Here is a 27,837-nt window from a genome sequence, read left to right as displayed (position 1 = left end):
GAAAGTGACCACATGTTTTCGACTTAGTTAAATATATACATACATACATACATACATACATACATACATACATACTGAGTTTTACCTAATTACATGATAAATACTTTAAAAGCACATTATTCCCAGTATTTATGAGCATTAGTTAATAGGAATAACATCTAAATGTAAAGAATCAGGCTCTCTTGTTTTTGATAATGGTTTAAAATTGTTACCTCTTACCTGTGTGATAAATTCTTCTTTATAAAATGTTCTTATGGCTATTTATCTTATTTTCCCTTCGAGATTTAAAAATGATATAAATTCCTTTTAATGAATGAAGTAACAGTGACTCAAGTGATGTTCACACTAATCAAGACTCTAAACTCAGTGGGGCACCTGGGTGGCTCAGTTGGTTAAGCATCCTACTTTGGCTCAGGTAATGATCTCACGGTTCATTAAGTTTGAGCCCTATACCAGGCTCTCTGCTGTCAGCACAGAGCCCACTTCAGATCCTCTGTCCTCCTTTCTTTCTGCCTCTGTCTCTCAAAAATAAACATTAAAAAAAAAAGACTCTAGACTCGAACCCAAGTCTTTAGTGATTTCTTCTTTCTCTTTTTGTTTCCTTTCACCATAGTGTCATCCAACGGTATTTAAACTTTTGCCTGCTTCTATAATGGGTCTTAGCAGCTACGTTTAAAAAAAAAAGTAAATTGATTATATGGTTGGTTAGTAACCAGATTAGGTACACCTAATGCCAGCTTCATTGCTGAAACCCATCATGGCCATCTCACATGTATCAGAGCCTCTTAGCCCAGTGTTTGCAATTTTAAAGCACTGGAAACGTGAGAAAAATGTTTGGTTTTCATTTTGTACTTTTTTTGTATTTTACTAGTTGTATTTTTTACCATGTGCCTACATATAGTTAACCCCAAATCTAAAAAAAGACTAGGGATGAAAAATTTAGGAAAAAGCAAATTATTGTATAAATCAGGGCATAATCATTATTATTAACAATATTTTTAATTAACAAACAAGTAACACTATTATATGGGGCACTGAGTCATTGTTCTAAATGATTTACATCTATATGTAACATTCATGTGTACTTCTGATGTGTTAGATACAATCAGACAGTTGTGGATTCAGATACATTCTCTCACATCTACATTATCATACCATATGTACTAACTTTTGTAAACCATAGTTAAGGTATGCATGTATCTATCCATCTGTCTATCTCTTACTACTCAAATGAAGTTTTGTTAATTTCTTTCCTCAAGGTCAATGACCATATCTTACTCTATTTTGGTTTCTTTTTTTATTTTTGTTTGATTTGGTTTTTTATTTGTTTTCAACAGTCTGTGAGAGGGAACAGGGATATTGTTGGTTTGGGGTTATACAAAGGGACAAAAGAGGGGGTGCCTGGGTGGCTCAGTCAGTTAAGCGTCAGACTCTTGATATCAGCTCAGGTCATGATCTCACGGTCTTGAGATTGAGCCCCATATTGCATTCTGAGCTGAGTACGGAGCCTGCTTGGGATTCACTTTCTCCCTCTCTCTCTCTTCTCCCCCACTCTCTCTCTTTCAAAATAAATAAACACATTAAAACAAGACAAAAGATGTTAGCTAAAGGCTTCTCATAGATGGCTTTTATGATGTTTAAGTAGATTCCTTCTATCCCAACTTTCTCTAGAGTCTTTATTAAGAAGGGATGCTGTATTTTGTCAAATGCAGAAAAAGCATTTTTCAAAATGCAGCATCCCTTCTTAATAAAGACTCTAGAGAAAGTTGGGATAGAAGGAGGTCCAGTTACCCTGTCTCTGTCACCTGTAAAGTGTACCATTTTTCACTTTCCTGCCCTGAATCCATGCCTTAAAGACATTGTCCATCTAAGAAACATACAGAGTCACAAAGAATAAGGTTTGATACAGTGATCAGCCATTGATTATACTCTGAAGTGGATATAGATTAAGGAATAATGGATGGATGGATAGACAGATGGATATATGGTTGAATATAGATAGATATAGATTTATGTCAGATTTTCCAACATATCATAAATCTTAATATACAATAAGTCTCCTTAGTTCTAATACTAATATTTTACTTGCTCATCACCCTCACCTGCTAGTGGATGATCTCTGCCTTCTGTGAACCAATCCTCATGCATTTCTGGAGAGTAATTTGGATTTTCTCATATGCACTTAGTATCAAGCTTGACACCAGTTGGTCAAGTGTCACACTCACTCCACAGAGCATACCCATGGCCTTGCTCTGGACAAACACCATCATATCTGAGCATCAGGAGCAAATGTTCCAAAATGTTTCCCAGCTCTCAACACAAGCAATCTTCTGTTAGACTGTCTCAGGAATTGTCCTGAAATTCACAGGTATATCTGAATCAAGAGTATACCCAGATATGTTCCTTCCTTCCATGAGTGCTAAACTTGCCCCTTGTGCCAAGAATGACAGTTTTCAGTTTTCATGCAAGGTGGTTGGCCAACCACATGTCAGACACACCCAGAGAAATCTCTATATATATCCCTAACACTCAAAATAAGGTCCTCCATTTATGAAGTTCCAAAAATGTTATATTAGAGTGAGAGGGTGAAAATGAAAGGAGAATTTTTATTTTTATTTTCAGGAATTGGCTCACATGATTGTGGGGGCTGGCAAATCTAAAATCTGAAATCTGTCAGTCTGGTCAGCAGGTGGGAGTCTTGAGTCTAAAATCTTCAAAACATACCAGCAGGCTAGAAACAGGCAGAATTTCTGTGATTCAGTCTTGCAGCAGAAGTTCTTCTTACTTGGGACACATCAGCCTTTGCTCTTAGAGCCTTCAACTGACTGGACGAGGCTCACCCTCATTGTGGGGGGTGATTTGCCTTACTTAAAGTCAAGTGGTTATTAACTTTTAATCACAGCAACATCTAGATTGGTGTTTGCCCAAGCCAGTGGACATCATAGCCTAGCCAGGTTGACACATAAAATTAACCATCACAGGTAATTACTTTATTTAAAATCATCAGTAAAATATTATTTCAGGAATGAAGAGTTAGACATTATCATAGTGTGAACATTTATAATTCACGTGTTTATCCTGGAGGAATGTCAACAGACCATTCATTGAAAATTATTGTTTTAAAACAGAAAAGTCTGTCAATATATGGAAATGGTTCAAGGATAGACAATTCAGTAAGTCTTATAATGAGCCAAAATTCTTGTGACTATGACATTGAAGACTTCTCCAGCTTCTATATACACAATTATTGCTTATGATGCATTGTATTTTCAGAAGTTGATGTAGAAGCATAATTTTAATAGGATATTTATTTATACCCTAACATTACAACTTCAGTTCTGAAAACCCATTGTGTTCATTTTACATGTTCTTTTCTTATATGCACGGACAATTTTCTCAGCATATACTTCCAAATTAAATTTCCAGGCATTTTATGATGAATTAAACAGGTGATCTTTTACAAATCTCTGTAATTATGAGAGCAAGAAAATATTTTTATAACAAAATCATTCCATGATACTCAGTACTTCTATTACACAGTGTCCGGTATAGAGCTAGGTTGGAGAAATTATTCAAGTCATATTTTGAATGATTTAAGAATTGATGATGGGTACCACTGAAAACCATTCTCAGGCAATACTTTACTAAGCTGGTGGCTCAGGGTGTGAATGGGAAGGAGCCCGTTTTGTGAAATAAACATGGTCTGGTCATGAGCACCTCCAACTGAAATCCCCCTGCACTGCTTTCAGACTGAACTCAGGTGGCCTTTGATCCTTTCACAGGGTCTTCCACAGCAGATCTCTTTGGGCTGAAATTTTGTTATCTGTACTTTGGGAATAACAGTCCCTGTTTCAGAGTTATTTTGAGACTTAAAATAAACGAGGGAGTCTAAAATGTATTTAACGGTGCCTGGCAAACAGTAAATAGTCAGTGTTATAGCCATCGTTGTTACTAAATTAATGACATCTTACTTTCAATATCATATTTTGCAAGGAGTGTGGATCCATAAATTTATTCTTTTCCTGCTGCAGGTAGCTACACACTTATCATTATTCTCATTATGGCTCATTAACTTCTGTTGTTTAACAATATGTCACATAGGTAGAGTTTTGTCTTACAATATATTAACTGATTCCTGAGATTATTAAAGAATATGATAGTAGCAAATGTCTACCTAAGTTGGGTGGGAAATCTTCCAATTCTACGAGAAATTTTTAGCTAAGTTATAGGACTTAAATTTGTTTAGATAATATTCCTGGAAAGTTATTTCAATTCTCTTCACTGGTTTGGGTGTTGAAAGCATTTATGAAAATTAGATGCCAGTTACTGACTCCCTAATTCTATATCTCTCCCTATCCAGAGGCAAGATAGAGGAGTGGGTGGTATGTTAGTGTGTGTGTGTGTGTGTGTGTGTGTGTGTGTGTGTGTGTGTGTGTGTGTAACGAGAGAGAGAGAGAGAGAGAGAGAAGAAGGGACTGCAGTAGGGTTATATTATTAAAGTAACCAAGGAAAACAAACTTGAGCTCAATACACTATAGCGTATAACAAATTGAGTATTAGACATGCTCTGGAAGCGAGACTGGAAGACAGGTGGATAAGAATGCTGTCAGCCTAAGGGGTTTTGCATGCAAGCCTTTTGTTCTAACCAGCCAAAGAAGAAAAGAGGAAAATGAGGAAGCGTTGTCCCTTATTATCACAACTGACAGTAATGGCTCCTTCTTTTTTTCCCCCAAAGTAGTGACTGACAACTCCCAGCAGGCTGGGCTCCCCCACCACACGCTGCTCTCCTGATGGAAAGACCAGGATTTCCTTGCCATTGGTTTTGTTATTGCAGTGAAAGCTTTTACTATCCAACCACCAGAAGGGTCCAAAGTATTAGAAGTCATAGGGGATGCCTGGAGGAAGATACATCCTTGTTCTCAAAGAACTTGTAACACTTATCACACCATGAAAACTTAGGACTGGTATGATGGTGTTTACAAGGGAGATTTGTTAAGATTGTAGCGAAATAGAGGGCATACTGTGCACACACTGGGGAGAATTGGGAGGTGCTCCATGGGTAATACAAACTTTGGACAAGATTTTTTTTTAGTTTTTTTTTTTAAGTTTTTTTATTTATTTTGAGAGAGAGTGAGACTGAGAGAGCACGTGCATGAGTGGGGGAGGGGCAGAGAGAAGGAGAGACAGACTCCCAACCAGGCTCCACACCATCAACATCAGAGCGGGATGTGGGGCTTGAACTCATGAACCATGAGATCATGACTTGAGCAGAGATCAAGAGTCAGGCACTTAACCGACTGAGTTACCCTGGTGCCAATGGACAAGATTTTGATGAAAGAGGGAGATGTAGATTTCTCTGACGGAGTGGAAAATATCAGAAGGAGAAACAGAAAATTTGTTTAGTCTAGTAATGTAGTTTGGGCACAGTTGTATATATGAGTACTTCTCAGGGCAAAGTGATTCCAGGTCTGCAAAGTAGGCTGAAAGCACAGTGCAGGAGATTAGTGGTGGTTCCCTGCTCACCTGGCCGAAGAGAAGCATGGTGTAAGTCTAGGCTTCTACAGAGAGCAGGGGAGCAATGATGTTCAGGCTGAAGAGAGCTTCCGTTTTTATTAATTATAAGGTCAGAATCTGATTTTCGGGAATCAAAAGGCTGAGCAAGCAATTGTGAAGCAAGGGATACACCATGGCAGAGATGAATGCAACCTGACATCCCACATGCGTTCTGGCATAGCTCATTGCTTTCCAGGCATCTGTGGAAAACACACCACCTTACTTAGGTCTGCCACCCAAGATGTGTTCTCACTGAACCATAACCTAGCAGTCGTTCTCAAGCTCGAATACCAAATGACAGAAGATGTGGTCAGTGGCTACCTAGAATTTTCCAACATTTGTAAAGATCCTGGTGACGATTTGTGGGAAGGATGCACAGAGAGGAGAAAGGGAAATTGCGGTAAAGCTGTATTTTTCATGCACAAAAAGATACTAGGAGGTTGTCAGAAAAACAACTAGATAACATATATAAGATAATAAAGAGGCAAGAACTGCTTTTTAATTTTCTAATGGGAGAAACCAATAAGATATAAATTCCTCCGTTTATGCCAGGAGTTAAAAGAAAATCATTGCCTACTTATTGGTTCATTTTATAAATTGAGATCAATGAAATTCTCTGAACAACAGCATGAAATCAATCGTAAAATAGCATATAATTCATGGCCAGTATTGTAAATTATAGTTTGCTTGACAGTAATCGGTGAGGTTTCCATGCACTGGGATGCATTTCCGTGTAACGTGTCTCAGGATGATGCCTGTGGATCCATTTCTAATGCATATTAGAGTGATCTGTTTTTCCCTGTCTACAACTCCCTGTGTTTGATCTCATGCAAATGATGCAATCAAGCAAATGGAAAACAAGATGTTGTTGCTAAGGGGCCCTGACAAACAGTGGTCTTGTGTTTTCAGGGTTCCCCCACTCTGCATTTCCTCAACTCAGATTTGTATACATACCTGCAATTGTTTGAATCCATTGATCCATTACATTGCCCTTGAAGGGCCTAATCGCTTCTGTAGAGATGGATTACTGAATCAGTTGCAGTTAGGCAGGGAGGAGAGAGTTATCATTATATGTTTCTTTGCTTTAAATTCTAAATTAGTGGCTTTGTTTAGAATGTCTTCTTTCTGCTTCCCCTGTAGCCCTCTTCTTCACATTTTTAAATTAACTAAGAAAACCCCTCATTCCATTTATTTCTTTTTACAAACCCCCTTTTCCTCTCCCCACCTGATGCTGCCTCATATTCTATAATATGCCCCCCTTTTTCTCAGATCTTCTCTTGTTTCACCAGGGATTTCCCAATTGGGCCACCTGTGCAGCTTCCACTCCCATGTATCATGTTAGATGCTATCCCCTTCCTTTTTTCATGCCTCATTATTCAAAGGACACTAGTGACACTTCATCTTCTTATGGAAATACATTGAGAATAATCCACTTTGGGGTGGACACTGGAGGCATAAAAATTACTTGGAAGTCAAAAAAGCTATTTAATCAGTCTGGCTTTCTTTGCACTATTGAGTTTATAGTTTTTAAATTCTCAGAATCAAAAGAAAATCCTCAATTCCTATTTTAGCAAAGGCACAGCAATCAGATTTCCCAAACTAGAAATGTGGTCCCCTAAATTTGTGTGTGTATGTGTGTGTGAAGTAACTCATTAGAGGAAAATGAGTGGAAAAAAAATGGCATAGGTTTGAAAATCTTGGCTATATGGTCCATTCATAAGTATAATGAGGCACCAGTGATCATGGTGCATTTATAAATCTGCAGATAAGACATATACCTGTATCCCTATTTCTTTTTTTTTTTTTTTTAATTTTTTATTTCTAAGAGAGAGCGAGAGAGAGACAGCGTGAGCAGGGGAGGGTCAGAGAGAGAGGGAGTCACAGACTGAAACAGGCTCCAGGCTCTGAGCTGGCAGTCAGCACAGAGCCCGACGCGGGGCTCGAACCCACGAACCGCGAGATCATGACCTAAGCGAAAGTCGGACGCTTAACCGACTAAGCCACCCAGGTACCCCCTGTATCTCTATTTCTATACAATGGTTCATATCTTCATTTCTGTAGCCCCACTTGATAACTGACTTTACTCCCATAAAAATTAGTAATAAGAGAATCACAGTCATTCTTGGGGTCCCCTCCTGTCCCCTGATGGTGTGAAAGCTTAGTTTCTTGGCATTTGAAGTATGGCCATCCATGGCACTTTCCTTCTCTTTGCAAAACGATCACTATGGAGTTAGCTCTCTCAAACCCAGTAGATCACTTCATTACTTTCGTATCACACTTAGGAAACTGAAATCTTTGCAATGTTTTCTATGATCCTGGCTGCCTGCATATACCAAGACTGTTTCTTTAGCTGGGAGCTGTCACCTCCTTGGATTTCTATCTTGGACACAGGGGTCAGGCCCCCTCCTCCCAAGAGTCTACACATGTCTTTCTTCTTTCTTGTATCTTCATTCCATTATTCTGGGAAATCTGAGGAGGTGAAGGAATGGAATATACGCTTTTTGTTTTTCCCACCATTATACCTGAGCCCTAAGTCATCTCTTCCCTCAATGACTCTGTTCAGGAAGGTTCTCTTGCTCTTTCTGCTCCCTGGCCAGCCACATTTCTATTTTATAGATAAAACTATTTTATAGATACACTCTAGATTTATAATTTAATTGAAGAGAATATGGATGAGAATTTAAGTGAGGGGAATATAGGGAGGCAAGGGGAAGACAGAAGGAAACAAAATAGGTTAATATGACAACCATGTTAATCTTGGCCCTCATGGCACGGATATCAAACATTACAGGGACTCAGAGGAGGGAGCTATACCTAAGTTCTCCAGAGACCTCACTTAGTTCCTCCGCAGAACTGGCCAAATCATGGAAGGTAGAAAAGAAAAGATCAATACAATAAAGAAAGAAATAACAGAATAATAGAGTTATTGCTGAGGAGTGCCAAGGGTCCAGGTGAAATCAGAAAACCTATTCTAGTAAGTCCAGTGGACACTTTCAGTCTGTTCAGCAATGTCTCTCATTCACATCTCAGAGGTATGGGGAACATTACAGAAATGGGATAGTGAGATTTATTCAGAGCTAGGAATTGGATGAGCAGATACTGAAGTGGGTTGGGGAGAGGTGAAAAGCTCTAGGGGGCTGGAGAGTATGGTTTTGAAAGGCGTCATTGAAGATTATATCAAGAAAAATGCAAATGTTGCAAATAGTTTGAAAAGAAGAAGGTGCTAAGAGACTGGACATTGTGTGGTGACAAAGGAGTGAGTGGTTGTATTGCCGTGACAGGAGGGAGAGGTGGAAGGCTATATGTATGTGGTCAGAGAGGGCATACCTTAGGTTAAGAATCTTGGAAATAGTGCCAAAGATGACCAAGTAGTGGGTGGAACTGTGCCGAATGTCAAATAAATGAAGTAGAGGTGAAGGACATTACATTTGAGGAAGTTAAAGTGAAGCCAGATTCAGAGATGAGTCATTATTGAGGATGTTGGAGTTGCCAAAAAGGAATTGTAATTGAAAAGAAAACTGAGCCAATGCTGAAGTCATTGAGGAAAGAAGTATGACACAGAAGGTGTAAGAGGGTATGTGTCAACTAGGTTTACAATTTCTTAAATAATGAATTGATATTGGTAAATTATGGCTGTCATTTCTACATCTCTATGTATATGTACAGGCATATCATAGAATTTGAAAAATATACATGGTCAAAAATTAAATGAGTTTTAAATCATCATTATGCTCTCCCTCTGAGAAAACCACTGTCAACATTTTGGTGTATCCCTAGCTTCTTGTTTTTATGAAGCATTTGTGTTTCAAAATTATGTTTTGGTATTCAGGAAAATACAACTTTGACTTTTCCTTGTGTGTTTTTTTTAACAGTGAATGCCTTTCATCTCACAGTTACAGACCCCTTCATTGGCCTGAACAATTAATTAAATTCTTGGAGATTGTTAGATGTCATTCTATTTCTGAGAAAAAGCTGGCAAACAAAGGGCAGAGATCTTCTTCTGGTCTTGCCCATTCATTCACTCAACAAATAAAACTATGCTCATTAGACATTATATCAATGTATATTTTAGTGTAGAAAATATCTATCTGCACTCATGGAGTTTATATTCCCCTGGGAGGGATATAAAGTCAAGAAATAAATAACACGGCAATTTCTGACATGTTTTGGTAATTATAATAAATAACTAAACAAGGTAATATGACAGAGAGTATCTGGGGATGGTGGTGGCCACACTGTTAGATTATCAGGAGAGAACACTCAGAGGAAGATGAACCTGAAGAATGAGAAAAATTCAGCCAAGTATAAAGAAGGAGAAAATACATTTTAGTTAGAAGGAATAGTACCTGCAAAGGCCTGGAGGTGTGACATTGCAGAATTAAAGGAACAAAAATATGTCTAGTGTATGGAAGGAATGAGGAGAAGTAGGCAGGTGTTAGGTCGTATTTCATTGACCATTAATAGATTTCATTCTAAGAGAAATAGAAGGCCCAAAGTAGTGTATTATTCTGGGGGAATCAAAAGATCACTCTTGACTAATGACCTTGCTTCTTTCTTCACTGAGGAAATTGAAGCAGTTATTAGATAAATCCCACACACTCTTGGGGCGCCTGGGTGGCTTAGTCAGTTAAGTGTCCGACTTTCGCTTAGGTCATGATCTCGCGGTTCGTGGGTTCGAGCCCCGCGTCGGGCTCTGTGCTGACTGCCAGCTCAGAGCCTGGAGCCTGTTTCAGTCTGTGACTCCCTCTCTCTCTGACCCTCCCCTGCTCACGTTGTCTCTCTCCCTCTCTCTCTCTCCTAGAAATAAATAAAACATTAAAAAAAATTTAAAAAAAAAATCCCACACACTCTTGTGACCCTCTGCCCGCCTACCAGCATTCACACCCACACAGTCCGCCTTCTCTCCTGTAATGGAAAGTATCTGCCCTTGCTCCAAGTCCAATTCCTCCACTTTCATACTAGATCCTATTGTTTCACATAATAAAGGCAAAGCTCTAGCAATTCTCTTCTCTTTCATCCATTACTAATTTTACCATCTCTACTAGGTCGTTCCCATAAGCATACAATACAATACAATTTTTATCTCATTTAAGTTCTTTTTTTTAATCCCTGGACTCTACTTACCTTCTCTCTATTGTCTCATTTTTCTATTTTTCTCTACAATAAAATTTCTTGAAATAGTTGCTTATATTTGCCATCTCTAGTTTTTCTGCCACTCTCTCACTAACTCAGTTAAGGCAGGCTTTGACACCATAGCTTCACTGAAACTTTTATTGCACAAATAGGTTTCACTGCCATATTGCAAAACAATGGTCAATCTTGAGTCTTCATCTTACTTGACCTAACACCCTTGAAACATTTGATTAATCTGACTTCCAGAATGCCATAATCTTCTCCTTTTACTCATTCCTTACTGGTTTGCTCTTTCTCTGTCTTCTTGGTTGATTTCTGCTTTATTACCAGAATAAAAAAATTTTTTAAGTAATATATGTTATACAGTTTGGATCCTTGTGCCTTTTCCCTTTTCTATCTATACTTACTCTGTTAGTGTTCTCATTCACTTTCAATGTAAACAATATGATGATGACATCTTAAATTATAACTTAGACCAGGACTTCTTCCCGAAATTCCAAACTTGAATTTTCTAATTGGCATCTCCATCTGTCTGTCTAGTTAATATATCAAACTTGTCATATCTAAAATACAACTTCTTTGTCCTCCCCTTCAAAAGTTGCTTTATTTTCTGTGAGCTATTCAACCAAATGAATTGTTACTTCATCCTTGCCTTTGCTCAGGCCAGAAACCTTGGAGTCAACTTTGACTCTTCTCTTTCTTACACACCACCTACAGTGCATTGAGGAACCCTATTAGTTTTACCTTTAACACATATCCAGAGATCCTCTTGGAGTGATGTCAGGAAAATGGCAGCATAGGGACTTCTTAGCTCATTCCGCCAATTCCCCAATCCCCTACTCCAGCCCAGAAACATCAGTTTGAACAACTATTCACATATAAAAATACCTTCACAAGAGCCAAGTATTCAAAGTGAGGGATTATAGCACCTTGGTAAAGCACAGAAATGAGAAAAGATGCATTAAGGAGAATAGGAAAGATAGATTCACATTATGTCCATTTATCCATGTCCCAAGCCCAGGCACCCCAGAAGAGACCGAGACTCTCCCTATGGGAGGAGGAGTGTGAGAACTTCACTGCAGACCGCAGACCTGACCTTTTCAGCACTAGGCTGAATGCTAGCCTGAATCTCAAGGCTGGTTCCCTATATGAGGCTTCATCCTACTGGTTTCAAAACTTATTACAAATCCATGGTATTCAAAACAGCATAGCATTGGCATAAACACAGACATATCAATGGAACAGAATAGAAAGCCCAGAAATAAATATACATATATATCAATTAATTTACAACAAAGGAGCCTGAACATACAATGGGAAAAGGACAGCCTCTTCGGTAAAAGGTATTGGGAGAACTGGACAGCCACACGCAAAAAATTAACCTGGACCACCATCTTATATCATTCACAAAAATTAACTCCATGCAATCAAGACTTGTATGTAAGACCATAAAACTCCTAGAAGAAATGATAGGTGATAAGCTCCATTGATAGGTCTTGGTGATGATATTTTTGGATCTGACACTGAAAGCAAAGGCAATAAAAGCAAAAATCAACAAGTGGAACTACGTCAAACTAAAAAGCTACACAGAAAAAGAAATCAACAAATTGAAAATGCAATCTACTGAATGGGAGAACATACATGTAAATCATATGTCTGATAAGGAGCTAATATCTAAATTGTATAGAGAATACATACTACTCAGTAGCAAACTGAGCAGAAAAAACAGTCCAATTAAAAAATGGACAGAAGATCTGTGTAGACGTTTTTCAAGAAAAGACATACAGATGGCCAACAGGTACGTGAAAATATGCTCAAGATCATGAATCAGGAAAATGCAAATCAAAACCACAATAAAATATCACTTCACATCTGTTAAAATGGCTATTATTGATAAGACAAGAAGTAACAAGTGTTGGTAAGGAAGTGGAGAAAAAGCAACTCTTGTACACTGTAGGTGGGAATGTAAATTGATGAAACTACTACGGAAAATAGCATGGAGGATCCTCATAAAATTAAAAATGTAATTAAAATATGACCCAGTAATCCCAGGGTATTTATCCAAAGGAAATGAAAATGCTAACTCAAAAAGATAGATGCAACCCCTGTTCATTGCAGTACTATTTACAATAGCCAAGATATGGAAACAAATTAAGTTAAGTGTCTATGATGGGTGAGTGGATAGAGAAAATGTGGAGTATATATAAATACACACACACACACACATGCATGCACACACACGCGCACACACAATGGAATATTATAAAATAATGAAATCTCACTTGAAGCAACGTGGATGGACCTTGAAGGTGTTATGATAAGTGAAATAAGTCACCCAGAGGACAAATACCATCTGATCTCACTTATATGTTGAATTGAAAAATAAAATAAGCTTATAGATACAGACACATATATACACACATACATATACACACAGGAATGATATTCAGCCATATTAAGAGGCATTCCTGCCCTTTGAGACAATATGGATAGACCTTGAGAACATTATGCTAGGTGAAATAAATCATAACAGAAAAAGACAAATACTATATGTTTTCACTTATATGTGGAATAAAAAAGTCTAACTCATAAAATTAGAGAGCAGAATCACGGTTGTCAGGGAATTGAGGCCAGAGGTGGGGTTAGGAGTAGGGAGAGGTCAGTCATAGAGCACACACTTCCAGCTGTAAGATAAGTTATGGTGATCTAAGTTATAGCATGGTACACATAGTTAACAGTACTGTATTATCTATGTGAAAGTCATTAAGAAGTAAATCTTGAATTTTAACACCACAAAAAATGGTAATTACGTAAAGAGTATGGAGATGTTAACTAACATTATGATCATTTTGCAATGTACATGGGTATCTAATCATCATAATGTACATCTTAATCTTACATATGTTGTATGTTAGTACTTCACTAAAATTGAAACAAAAATATCCAGAATCCGACCATTTTTTACTTGTGACAAACCTCCACTTACTTTATTACCACAATAGCCTCTTATGAGATTTATGCTTATGCTCTTGCTCACTGTAGTCTGTGTTCCACCCAGCAGCTGGGGTGATATTCATGAAATCCATCTAATCATGCAACAATTCTGTTGAAAATCCTCTAGGGTCTTCTTAAGTAGGATCTCAGATTAAAACCCCAAATCTGTGCAGAGACCTACAAGGCTCATGTGATCTGGTCCCCCACTAAATCTCTGATGGCATCTCTTACTTCTTTTTGACTTATTTGCTTTGCTTCAGCCACACTGGCCTCCTTGCTATATCTGTTCCAGGCGTGTTCCTCCTTCCAAGCCTTTGCTCTGTTTGTTATCGCTCCTGGAATGGCCCTCCCTGCAGAATCCAAAATTGACTCACCCCTTCCAAGTCTTTTTAAAGGCTCAATGTGTCACTTTCCTGCCAAAGTCTCCATTGACTCTTGCCTTTTAAAATTACCCAGCACTCCTGATTCTTCTTTCTCTATTCTATGTTCACTATAGCACTTTTAAATTATACACCAAAGGGGCGCCTGGGTGGCTTAGTCGGTTAAGTGTCTGACTTTTGCTTAGGTCATGATCTCGCGGTTCGTGGGCTCGAGCCCCGCGTCGGGCTCTGTGTTGACTGCCACCCCAGAGCCTGGAGCCTATTTCAGAGTCTTTATCTCCCTCTCTCTCTGACCTCCCCTGCTCACGCTGTCTCTCTCTCTCTCCTAGAAATAAATAAAAATATAAAAAAAAAAAAACCTTTTAAATTATACACCACTAATATCCTTAAACCCTGCTAGACATTTGGTTTAAAGCCATGTTGTCTCCTAAAATGCAGTGTCTTTCTCACCCATAAACTCTACAACACCTTAAAGAGCCCAAGGGTAAACCCTAACTATGAATGTAAGACTTGACAAGATTTGGTATTTCACTCCCAGGTCATCAGTCATATTGGGCCTCTTCAGTAATATGACCTCCCAAACCTACAGACTTCTTCATCCTGGTGTCCCCCAATACCCAACTAACATGAAAATGCAAGTTCCCCAATCTATGGAGGAAGATATTTTGTGACAATAGAATCAAGATATAGACAATAACCCCGGAACCAATTGCCACAGGAGGCTACTAGGCATCTGAGGCAGATCGATACTCCTGGTGAGTTTAGGAGTTAGGTGACCAAGGTCTCTTTCAAAGTATGGAGGTTGTAGTGTGAAAGGGAGTGGTTCATACTGTAATAAGGAGATGCTGTAACGTGGTGATACCATAATGATGCAGTCTGACCTCACCAGACTGAGGATGGTAACTAAGGATTAACTTAAGTAACTGTGAATTAACTGAGGATTTTTAGATGTACGAGTCGGTTCCAACAAACACAGATAAGTAAGGGCCACATTGGAATGGTATGAGTTCCTCACCAGCTACAAACTGTGTAGCTCAGTCTTGACCTCAACAAGCTAGAATGTCAGAAGAAACTGCCCTGCCACAGAGTTTGGTTGCCAAAGAACATTATAGCATCCAGTCTTATTTGCAGCTGAACCAAGACAGTCTGATATGGACAGAAGAGATGCTCATGCAAAATATTCCAAAGTCTCTTGAAATCTGATATGGACAGGAGAGATGCTCATGCAAAATATTCCAAAGTCTCTTGGAATTGACCACATGGAATACAATTTCGGCAGGGTCAAGTTCTTTCAGAAAAGTTAGAGGTAGTCTCATGTTCAAATACCACAGCTTGCTCCTATTTGATTAACCTATCCGGGTTTCCTTCTTTACTCTAGGTTTGGTTTCTTCCTTGATTTTGCTCTTGTAACTGGACTTAGAGTCAAATTCCTAGCTTCTCTTTCCTTGGGAATGACAGGAATTCAAACAGGTAGTAGAGATGTGATGCTGCATGTCCACCAAGTTCTTGGGAATCAGAAGGAGACGGTGAATGGGACAGGGGGATGGTTGATAAGTGTCCTTTGCATGAAATTTTCCTACAGTAAATAGTAGTTTACCTCTCTGTGGCATATGAAACCACGGGTCTCATGATTTTTAACTTAGTAAGTTTCATAGAATGTTGATCCCAAAGGAGGCTCCCCAGTTCTGTCTGACTTGTGTACATGTGGGACAGCGTCCCTGTCATCTCTCGGCACTACCTGGCAATACTTTGCTACCTCACCAAAGGCTCCAAACGTCCTTGTAACACATCTTCTGACCACATTGTTTGGGGGTGCCCACCTCAACTGGTACCACTGAGTATCAGTAGGATAAAATTGTAAGGAAAACAAGGCTTACTTGAAAGCATTGTGAATCTTTTCTTGATGACCATTCTTTTGGTCTAGCGTCACTATATTTATTTAGTGTAAAATTTTTTTTTTGCCTATGTTTTTCTGACGACTTACATGTTTACCCAACTGACTGTACTTGCATGAAAATCAAAGTGTTCTTTTCTAGTTTACTTTTGCTATCAGTACAGTGCAAAATCTATTCCCCTAAATTAAACTGTACTTCATTAACCTTTTAAACGTAAAATTGTAATGGTTCAAAGTTAGTCAGATCTTGAAACATGTGTTACTTAAATTATGACTGACTTATTTAAAAATATTCCAGAAAATAATTACTTCTAGTAGTAAAAAAGTATGATGTTTATTAACTTGGTAAAGTTGACTGAACTTTGGTTAGGATTCATCAACAAAATGTTATTATTTTTAAATGTTTACATATTTATTTTTGAGAAAGAGAGAGGGTGCATGTGAGTATGTGAGTGGGGGAGGGGCAGAGAGAGACAGGGAAACAGAGAATCCCAAGCAGGCTCTGTGCTGGCAGCACAGATGCAGGACTCAATCTCATGAACCATGAGATCTTGACCTCAGCTAAAGTCAAGAGTCAGATGCTTCACAGACTGAGCCACCCTGGTGTCCCTCCACAAAATAATTACTGAGTACCTTTATAAGTGAAGTGCTCAGGGTATTTCAGAATTCAACTAGTAAATTACAGATTGGTTTCTTCTAATGCAAGGGAAAATGATACTCATTAGAAAGGTAGACAGATAGGGGCAGCTGGGTANTAAATAAAAAAAATATTTAAAAAAAAATAAAAAAAAAAAAAGGTAGACAGATAGAAAGTACTAGAGAAGTTCCAGGGAGGGAGAGATCATTACTGGCTAGAGTACTATCCCATTCTCTCTGTCACTGGTCATACCTCACTCAACTACATCTAGATCATCTCATTCATCAGCTCTTTATTCATTTATTCAAACATATATTCAAAACCTGCAGTGTGCTAGGCATTGTGCTAGATACTGAGAATGCAAAATGAATCCTTCCCTCACGATGTTCATTCAGTCTAATGGATTAGAAAGTCATGTAAGCAAATCATTATGAAAGTGTTATAATGCTATGCAAAGGCATGTGCAAATACAGTGGGAGCAAAGGAGAGGTAATAGCTCCACCTTGTGCCTGGGGTCACAGCAGGATGTGTTAGGAACATCTGAAGAAACAGGTTTTTGCCTGAGCCTGGACAACTTGAAGGTCAAATAATGGGCAGGCAGGTGGACAAGAGAAGAAAAGAATTTGGCAGAAGGAATTACAAGCACAAAGTCATTGTTACAAGTTATGTATTTGCATTTCAAAAGCAACTCCTGTTGTCTTCAAATATGCTTTAAAAATAATTTAAATGTCTCATTTATTTTTCAACAGAACCATTGAACTAACTCTAAACTCAGAAAACGATTTACCCGGTCATAGACATTCCAGAAGACAGTCAAATTGTTAAAATGAAAAACTTAAACCAAGAGTTTGACTGACACTTGTCTGTTTAAAAATAACCATAGTATATTTAAAGGATAAAACAGCCTATATTTATTGCCATTGATTTTTAGGGCTATTGATTCTTATTTTAAGCTTTATCTTAACAGTTCTAAGAAGTAGGAATGTAGAGGAGTTGTAAGACTACCTGGATAAAAAATATGACGGTAAATAAACTCTTTTTCTCTCCACCCTCTAGATTTAGCAGTATTTACACCCCACAAGTTTCTACTTAGTGCCTGCACGCATGTGGGATGTACAAACAGTTCCCTGGTCATACTGTACACAGCGGAGCTACCACCAGAACATGTAGAATCCCCACTTCTGACCGTCCTGGATTCTAGAACAATATATGTACAGTAAGTAGAAATGTTTCCATTGCACACTGGTTTATGCAAGAATCCCAGTGAGCTCAATCAAGAGAAGGGTTTGTGACATAAAATTAATTTTATTGTGATGAAATGCATAGAAGTGATTAGTTCAGTGGTTCTGGGAACCTTTGATTATCACTTGCCAGCTTAATTTCCATTTTGTCTTTATGCAATCAGGCTGAGCTACATATGTACACAGATTCTGTGCAAACTTCAACAAGGGGAAACTGACCACTTTCAAGACTGCCTCAAGCTTTCCATATGGGTGGTGATATCAGTGATGAATTGGAATTAGAGAGTCTAAATATATATTTTCTTTTTGAGTGTAAACTAGGACTTTCTTGTTCCCTTGCCGTTGAAGTCAGAAAGGAACTTTCACATACAGGCATGTTCAGATTGTTTTTTGATATTGAGTGATTCTTACCCATTTCCTGATCTGAGGTGCAAGGTACCTTGTGATACTGAATCAAAACTTAACCAATCTCTCTTGCCACCAATTAACACTTTTTTACATCCATCTCTGTTGGTCTGTTTTCCCACCTGTCAAAGAAGAGTTTGAGCTGAATAAATTATGATATCCATTCAAGATGAAAAACATTATGCTTCATACCCCATCATTCCAAGTCTAAACTGGACCATTGGGTTTCAGTGCTGCCCTAAACAGAGCTCGCATTATTTATGCCAAAAAATTTCCCACAGCCCCAAGTATTTCTCAGTTTCTCAATTTCTGTCTATTTTATGATTTGTCCTGCTCATTGACACTGACACATTGAAAGCCCTATCTGGAATATCCTCTACTTTTCCTTTCTGCCTACCAAATCTGATCCATGAAGGATACAGTCTTCTGTATCTAGATACTTTCTCACCTTAGTCAAGAAGTTTTATTTGACCATTTCAGCACTTCAGTCCTCAGCTTCTCTGTATTCTCTAGTTGCATGTTAATTCTATGTTAGATTTCTCATTGTTGCATCAATTGTATTTTTGCAGAGAGACAGTTATGTTATTTCTCTCTCTGCCATTCCTCATAATGTTCTACTTCTCCTGTCTTGTTCTATGGCTTAAGTTCAAAATCAATAGGGTGCCTGGGTGCTCAGTTGGTTAAGCGTCCGACTTCGGCTCAGGTCATGATCTGACGGTTTGTGGGTTCGAGCCCCACATCGGGCTCTGTGCTGACAGCTAGCTCAGAGCCTGGAGCCTGTTTCAGATTCTGTTCCTCCCTTTCTCTCTGCCCCTCCCCTGCTCGTGCTGTCTCTCTCTCTCTCAGAAATAAATAAAACATTAAAAAAAATTTTTTACAGTTCAAAATCAAATACTCGTATATACATTTTTAATATTATTAGCTAATTAAAATTATAAGTAACTAGAAAGTAGGCACAGTGTCATATTTTCTTTGTACCCATTCAGAATAGACATTTAATAACTAGGGCTTTTCTTTAAACTTTTTTTAAAGCTTTCAATGAGTGTGTGTGTGTGTGTGTGTGTGTGTGTGTGTGTGGCATAAATCCAAGTTCATGTGTTTTCTTTAAAAATTTGCACATTTCAGGTTTGACTTGAATGAATGATGGATAATCATGCTATATTTTTCCATTCCCAGGTGGAAACAACCAAGAAATGTAAATGGAATTCTGGAGCGCTATATATTATATATTTCAAATCACACGCATAATTTTACAATTTGGGATGTCATCTATAACAGCACAGAACTTTTTCAGGATCACCTGCTACAATACCTGTCCCCTGGTAATAAATATCTCATCAAGCTGGGAGTAAGTTCACTTTACTTCTGTCACTTTCTCTTCCCTTGCTGCTTCTCTTTCTTTTGTCCCATCTTCTCTCCCTTACTTAAAACACACACACACACACACACACACACACACACACACACCACAAAAACCAAAACATGTCGCTGCTGAGAATGAAAACTCCTTTCACATCATAAATCTGAATGCGATCTAATACCTACATATTTATTTTCTATTATACAAAATGATAGCATAATAATCTGAGTCAGTATATTTTTCCTAAATCTAATTTGGGATTTTCAGAAATTATTTCATTTTTGTTATTTCTAGAATGTCATAATTGGTAAAAAGCTTTCTCTAAAGTGCCTAAATTAATAAGGTTATTTCTCCATGGAGCTTGTATTCATTTGTGAAACAATATATAGTATGAAAACTTAAGTCTTCTATTTAAAAAAAAATGAAGGTTTAAATGACCTGCAAATATTCTGGATTGTTACTATATTCTGGTTTACATTACACTTCTTTCTCCCAAGAACAGTCACTTAATAAAACCCTAGTATCAACATACTTTAGAGGTCTTTAGACAGACAATAGCATTTTTAATGCAAAATAGCACTTTTATACAAAGGTCTTTTAAAAGACCTTGATATTACTGTGGAATTTATACTCAGTACTTCCTTTTGTTTTTTGATGAAATATAATCTTTTTTAAGTTTAATAGCACATCTGAAAATAACTGAATATAAACATGAGATTGTCCCTATTTGTTTTAAACACACTCTTCATTTTATAGCAATACCTATATAAGGATATTTGCTTTGATAAATGCCATAGAAAATATTCTGCTCTTGATTATGAATAAATTTACATTTATGTAGACACTGTGTATGCATTCATTTTACTTAACATGCTCTTGAATGCTCTAAATATTATACCATGAGAAAATAAACTACATTCAACTATTGCTAACTGTCTGACCTGACACCACAAAACAAGGGCAATCAGACAATGTTAAAAATCCTGTTCAGAACTGATTCCATGTGCCTAGATATTCAGCACACCAATGGGCCTATAAAACAGCATCGTTGATTATTTACTTGTATTACTCAATATGTAAGAAATGTATTAACTTGATTTTCAGAAAGTGATACAGAAATCCACGCTATTTTCAAAACAGTGGTATTATCAAAATCCAGGAAGACTCTACTGCTTAGAAGCAACCAAAATTAACTAGAAATTGTTGTGCTTTTAGTTTTTATCAAGAGGCAAATGTCGTGAAACAAAGTTCTACTCCCAAAAGCAAGTTTTGGGATGTGCTGTGCGATTCATAAAAATCCATCTCAATCTCCTCTTTTTTATACATCTGTAATATATTAAAAAATAAATACCTCTAGATTGGGAGTCTGCTTTCTTAAGTTTCAATTCAGATTTTATTGCTAACTGTGTAACCAAAGGTAAATTCACTTAACTGCCCTGATTTTTACATTCTTTCATCCTAAAATTAAGACTTTTTTTAAATTTAAATTTTTAAATGTTTATTTATTATTGAGACAGAGAGAAACAGAACATGAGTGGGGCAGGGGCACAGAGAGAGGGAGACACAGAATCTGAAGCAGGATGTAGGCTCTGAGCTGTCAGCACAGAGCCTGATGAGGGGCTTAAACCCACGAAATGTGAGATCATGACCTGAGCCAAAGTCGGACACTTAACGGACTGAGCCACCCAGGTACCCCTAAAATTAGGACTTTGAACTAGATGATTTTTAATGTCTCTTTGAGCCCTAAAATTCTATGACACTAAATCATTCTTTGATTCCAAACAGTACTCTGTGGAGTCAAATGAGATCTGTCAGCCACTGAGTAATGTTGATGCAGGATGTCATAAAGATGTGGAAGTCTTTGCCCTAACTCTTGTTAGGGAAATAAATTTGCTCACACTATTTTTTTATTTTTATTTCACTGTATTTATTAGTGCAGAAAATACACTAGTATATTTTCAGGAAGTATTCAACTAAAAAGTTTTTTTTTTTACTTAATTCTATAACCAGTAAATTAAATGAACCAGAACATTTTAGGTTCATCTTGGTTAATTGTAGGATTATTGTATATTTCGCAGTTTCCACATAATAACTGGCTTTTCAAGGTAGACAGAGATTAGGTTCTAAGCCAAGTGGAGTCGCCTTTGTAGTTGGTCTTAGCATATTGAAAGTTTCTGAAAAATAAAACATACAGATGGCAAACCCTTTAAAAATAGAGGAAGATACATGAGGATTCAAACCACCGTGATTCACTCTAGACTCAGAGAAGGTGTGTTACTTCAAGTGGCTTCATTTAATATTTCCTTTTAACTAGATTATAAGCTCCTGAAGGGTAGAGACAGTCTCTTTCAAAATTCTATCTGTGGAGTCAAGCACAGTGCCTGGTAGAAATTGGAAGCTCAACCAACAATTCTTGAATTAATTAACACCACATATATTTATTTCATAAAGAATCTGAGTCTTCTGAGTTAGATGGTTTGCTGTACAATGTTGGAATTGAGGACTGTGTGGCTCCAAGTATATGTTTTTCCTGCTGGAAGAAACAGCATAACAAGTCAATACATTCAACAAATGGTATTGTGGAGTGTGGTAGCTCCAAATAAAAATAATAAGTCAGCAAATAGAGAAATTAGTAAGACAGACAAGTATCAAGATATGTATCCTTTGATAATTTTCATATTACTGCTACACATTTACCTCTTGATGAATGTTGTGTTAAGTATATTTCCTGAATAGATTCTTGGACATGATGAACTTAATTTTTCAAAAGATTATTTATAGATAGCATGGCCTTGTTCTTTTTCTTCATACTTTAAAGTATGCTTCATTCCTTTTTTTTTTTAATTTTTTTTTAATGTTTTATTTATTTCTAGGAGAGAGAGAGACAGCGTGAGCAGGGGAGGGTCAGAGAGAGAGGGATACACAGAACTGGAAACAGGCTCCAGGCTCTGAGCTGGCTGTCAGCATAGAGCCTGACGCGGGGCTTGAACCCACGAACCGTGAGATCATGACCTAAGCGAAAGTCGGACGCTTAACCGACTAAGCCACCCAGGCGCCCCAAGTATGCCTCATTCCTAATATCCTGAGTCTGCTTACTGAAAACAAACTATTGATAAAGAGAATGTTAGCTTTGGATTTTCCTGATAGTCGTCATTTCAAAATAATTGATGTACATTGATTAGTTACTCATTTCCTTGTACCAAACTTGAATCCCCTATTTGGTCAGAGGTTACTGGTCCTTTCAGGGTGGTAGGAGAACTTTGTAATTTAACAAAAGTAGCTGTAACCAATAAAAGCTTTGGTAGATGAGTTGAAACTCCTTATTGTAATGGCTCAGAGGCTTTCAAAGACCTTGCCGTTTCATAAAGGCATCCTGAATCCACCCCGCTATTTTGTTTAGTTTTTCCAAACCAGAATTTTAATCAGCATTAAATTGCATTGCATGCAGTGGCCTCTGGTGCTGCCAGGTCAGACAAGATACTGATTGATTCTGTTTCATTTAGATCATATAAGTTAGATTCAACCAATCGGAAGCAACTTTAAGAGCAGTTATTTCCTTGTTGAAGGAACTGCTCACTTAGCACCTCTAAATGCATGGATAAAGAATGTAGAAGAAACAAAATTAAATATTGTGCAGGTGATTTTGTTTCATCAGCAGCCTCTTTGTAAATTCTGTTTTATTTGCAAGAAAAATTCTCTCATAAACTCCTTGGATTACTCCAAGGCTTCTTTGTCAAATTATGAATTTATGGATCTCAGATGACACAGCCCAAAGAATGATCCTTCCAAACCAGAGGATGTCTTTATTTATCCCCAAAGGTATCCTAAAATTCTCAAAACAAGGTAAATTTCAGTTCACATTTTGTTTTTAAATATACTTATAATTATAAATCATATAGTACAATATTTCTGTGGGGAGAGTTCGCTGGGGACAATTCTTAGGATACAAATGATAAAAATAATAGTGACAAAGAGACTATTAGAATTAAATCCCAGTGTGTTATGAGTTTAACAATAAGATGCTCCAACATTTTTCCCCACCTAAGGAAAAAAATCTAGAAACTGCAAGTGGACAGATTTATCTCTCTCTGTGGACTGGAAAGAATGTTCTTTCAGACATTTTCCTTTGATAATTCAGCTGTTCCACTTGGCCTCTTTTCCTGTCGTGTTTTCTAGTGGACTTTTTGCTTGAAGTGTTTTGTTTTAATTTTTCTATTTTAATGTTCAGATAGTTTTTTGTTTTTTTTTTTCCCTTGGGCTAACAATGACATGTCCTAGAGCTTTGCGTCAGTGTTTGGCCACAGGCTCAATTGATTCCTCTTTATTTGCAAAGATTGTGTTCTCAGGAAGAGTATGGTTTATCTCTTACATATATATGCACATGCTGTAGCTGAGAATTAGAGGAAACCCACAGAGGTTAATTAGGTCCCAATCTTAATGCAATTTCATGTCCAAGCCACAGTTTAACCCATCAAAAACTTGCTTACGCTGATGAGAAATTATTCTGCAGATATAGGCCATTGTTGTATTCTTCCAAGAGAAAGTGAGATTGATCTCACTTATTCTATATACTTATACAATACCATTTATTATATATACTTATAATAAAGAATTTGCAACCATTTGCAACAATTTGACAAAAAAACATAAGAAAATGTCTTTAAAAATAAGTGACCTGTCTCTTACTTTTAGGAAAAAGAATGTCAACTGTGTTAAGTGTCAAAAGGTTGTTCCCTTAATATCAAAGTGAAAAGCAGGGTACAGGCCCAAAGAAATAAAAAGGTGTTTTAATTTTTTATATTAATATCTACCTTCCATGAAAATGGAATAAATATCTGCTTTTTAGGTCATCCTGTGATTTGCTTCATTGTCTTAATCGACTTTGGGTAAATTTTAGTGTTTTTTGGAATACTTTTTCCTTTTTGAAATATTTTAAAATTTCATTGGGTAAATTACAAGTATAACCTAAAAAGATGCGGAACAAAGCTTAAATGTAGTTTTTTCAAATATGTGTGCTATATCAAAATATAAGTCCTCATACTTGCTAGCAAAAGTAGTCTGGAAAAACCCTGTGTATGTCTCCCTTTCCTGGAGAAATGCTTATCCAATAAGTTAAGCATCAAAGCTATTTTCCTAATACACTTAAACATTTATTTTGGAATCACTTGCTGTAGTTTTCGGTTATCTTTAACAATACGTGTTTTCACTGATGACATTAGTAGTACCTTATTAGGGAATAGGATGCTTCTGCGATCACTTTAAGTTTGCTGTCCGTGTAATGAGCCCATTTCGTCTGGCACTTAAATAAATGATTTGACCCTTTCAGTCATCAAACAGTTATTCAACAGTTGCTTTGTTGTTGAGATATGAGAAAGACAATATTGTTCAGTTTCACATTGTGTTATACTTTAAACATATTGGCCACACTATAACAAATAAAGGCAAATTATATTTGCCACAGATCTTTTCTTTTACTACAAATCACTTGTTTTATCCTGAAGAGGTACTGTGCCCACACACACATGTGTGCACTTAATTCATTCTAGAAAACCTTGTGTGAGGCTGATTTCATCAAGACTGTTCACCCAGGCAATGTATGCTCTACCTCTAGGCTCTAACATAGGAATTACTTACAATTCATACATGCATATGTTTTGGGTTATTTTCTAACTATTGGAGATGGCTGTCTCATATCCTTAAAAGCAGACTAATTAAATGGCAAACCTCAGCATTGAAACAAATTTACTTGGAGAGTGAGGGGTTGGGGGGAAGGAGATAAAGAAATCTTTATTTAAAAAAAATCCTGAATTCTTATCATGAATTCTTTTTTCAATGCTCACTTAAACTTTTGGGACCCAGAGTGAAATTGTGTGTGTGTGTGTGTGTGTGTGTGTGTGTGTGTGTTTGCATGTCTCCTCAGGCTTGTACAGGAGGCGGGTGCACAGTGAGTGAGGCCAGAGAGGCCCTGACTGATGAGCACACCCCGGAAGGTGTCCCGGCCCCTACAGTGCGCTCCCATTCACCTCACTCCTTTAACATCTCCTGGACTGAGCCTGAATTTCCAAATGGTAAGTGAACTCTTTTAGCCTCAAGTTAAAAAGATGATTAGCAAAGGTAAATTAATATTCTAAATGGCAGCTTATATGTGGTGCTTAATTTTTAATGATCATTTTAGCACATAAAATACCTGAGATAGTATCATTGTCTGTAGTTGGGAGACTGTAGTTTTTAGGCTAACACACAATTTTGGTGGCTCAAAAGTGCTCCCTTTTGATAGTTCTTGTGTACTGCATCTTATTGTTTAATACATTCTAGAAAAGGTTGAGAGAACAGATGAGGATTCCCAAAGTGCTGTTGTGACAGTGACATTATATTTTCAGTAACTCTCTGTTTTTGACAGTCCATTCATTCTTGAAGAGGGAGAGAGACGGAAAGCCTGTGCATAAAATGTATCTCAAAATGCCTTTAACTTCATAAGTTTATCTTTAAAAAGATCACTTGGACTCTGTATTTTTAATATATTACATGTAAATATGTCAACATGCAGCTTTTAAACAGTACGTCTATTAAATACATATATTTTAGGGGTGCCTGGGTGGCTCAGTAGGTTAAGCGTCTGACTTTGGCTTAGGTCATAATCTCACAGTTCGTGGGCTCGAGCCCGGTGTTGGGCTCTGTGCTGACAGCTGGCTCGGAGCCTGGAGCCTGTTTCAGATTCTGTGTCTCCCTCTCTCTCTCTCACCCTCCCCTGCTCATGCTGTCTGTCTCTCTCAGAAATAAATAAAACGTTAAAAAAATATATGTATATATAGGGATACCTGGGTGGCTCAGTCAGTTAAGCATTTGACTTTGGCTTAGGTAATGATCTCACAGTTAGTGAGTTTGAGCCCCACATTGGGCTCTGTGCTGACAGCTCAGAGCCTGGAGCCTGCTTCAGACTCTGTCTCTTTCTCTCTCTTTCTGCCTCTACCCCACTCAGACTCTGTCTCTCTCTCTCAAAAATAAATAAACATTAAAATTAAATATATATATACATGTATTTTATACTTGTTGAGCATCATGTAGATTGTGCAGATTTCTAAGTGATATACACACCTTTGCATAGTTAGCCAGATAAAATTGGCTAAAATAAAATCTTATTATAATGAATTTGTAATAACTTGGAGGTAGAAATTCCTTTCTTCACTTATTGTACATATCTTTAAGTTTCATACGACATAATGTCCTTGTTCCGCACTGATAGAAATTTATGTAATGTCAAGTTTTGCTCCCTTTAAAACAAATATCAAGACTTTATCATAGAAATTGTTTTAAGTAGCTAGTTACTAAATAACTGAGATGGCCTCTTTTAGCATAGCCAAAAAGAATGGAAGAAAAAAATTATAATTTTATTAGTTTATGTTATGTTTACTGTGATATTAATTATCCTAGTCATCTCATTTTAATTAAACTTTTGGCAAAGGCATTAGCTATATTTGAGGTAATGGAGAGAGCTCAAATAATTAGAGTAAGTGATTAACTCTGCTACTGAAGTGATTCCTGTACTGTTACACTTTTTCTAAAAAAATAAATAAATAAATGGGTCTCTATTTGATACTTACATCAAAGAGGGGCACCTGGGTGGCTCAGTTGGTTAAGCGTCCAACTTTGGCTCAGCTCACAATCTCGTGGTTCGTGGGTTTGAGCCCCGCGTCGGGCTCTGTGCTCTCAGGTAGCTCAGAGCCTGGAGCCTGCTTCAGATTCTGTCTCTCTCTTTCTCTGACCCTCCCCTGCTCGCTCTCTCTCTCTCTCTCTCTCTCTCTCAGGAAAACACACACACAAACACACACACACACACACACACACACACATCAAGCAGTCAAAAAATCTTGCCATTCTTCGTGCTCCACAAATGAATCCAGTCCATAGGTAGCAATGTTAGTGATTTATTCCAACTGGGCTGCTGTTAAATGCCATTACATGATATGCATAGTAAAATAAAATACTTTCCTTCATACCAAGGGGTGATTACAATTGGAACTGTAGCTATACCAGGATCCCAGGTTGACTAGAGAAATACTTCCTACATTTCAAAGAATATTTGTATATTATGTTTTGTGCATTTACAAGCAGTTTTAAGATATAGCCATTGAAATAAAAGAACTGGAAAAACTTTGGAGATTTGCATAAACACTTTCATTATCTTCTAAGATCTTATGTTTAATGACATCAGAATTTTCAAAATTTTGATTGTGGGGCCA

At 37.4% G+C, this 27,837-nt stretch overlaps 1 protein-coding gene across 1 annotated transcript in view; it reads left to right on the top strand.

Annotated features, from left to right (window-relative positions):
* USH2A (usherin) overlaps nt 1-27,837 on the top strand; it is a 717,315-nt gene that overhangs the window by 339,682 nt on the left and 349,796 nt on the right. The window contains exons 32-34 of the mRNA XM_077759473.1: nt 17,648-17,807; nt 19,414-19,585; nt 25,518-25,665. Coding sequence (XP_077615599.1) covers nt 17,648-17,807; nt 19,414-19,585; nt 25,518-25,665 — 480 coding nt within the window. The remainder of the gene's footprint in view (nt 1-17,647; nt 17,808-19,413; nt 19,586-25,517; nt 25,666-27,837) is intronic.

The sequence above is a fragment of the Crocuta crocuta genome, unplaced genomic scaffold (genome assembly GCF_008692635.1).
Source record: "Crocuta crocuta isolate KB4526 unplaced genomic scaffold, BGI_CrCroc_1.0 scaffold556, whole genome shotgun sequence".
NCBI classification, from domain to species: domain Eukaryota; kingdom Metazoa; phylum Chordata; class Mammalia; order Carnivora; family Hyaenidae; genus Crocuta; species Crocuta crocuta.
The sequence above is the reverse complement of the archived record's forward strand: the minus strand, read 5'-3'. Positions and strand labels throughout refer to the sequence as shown.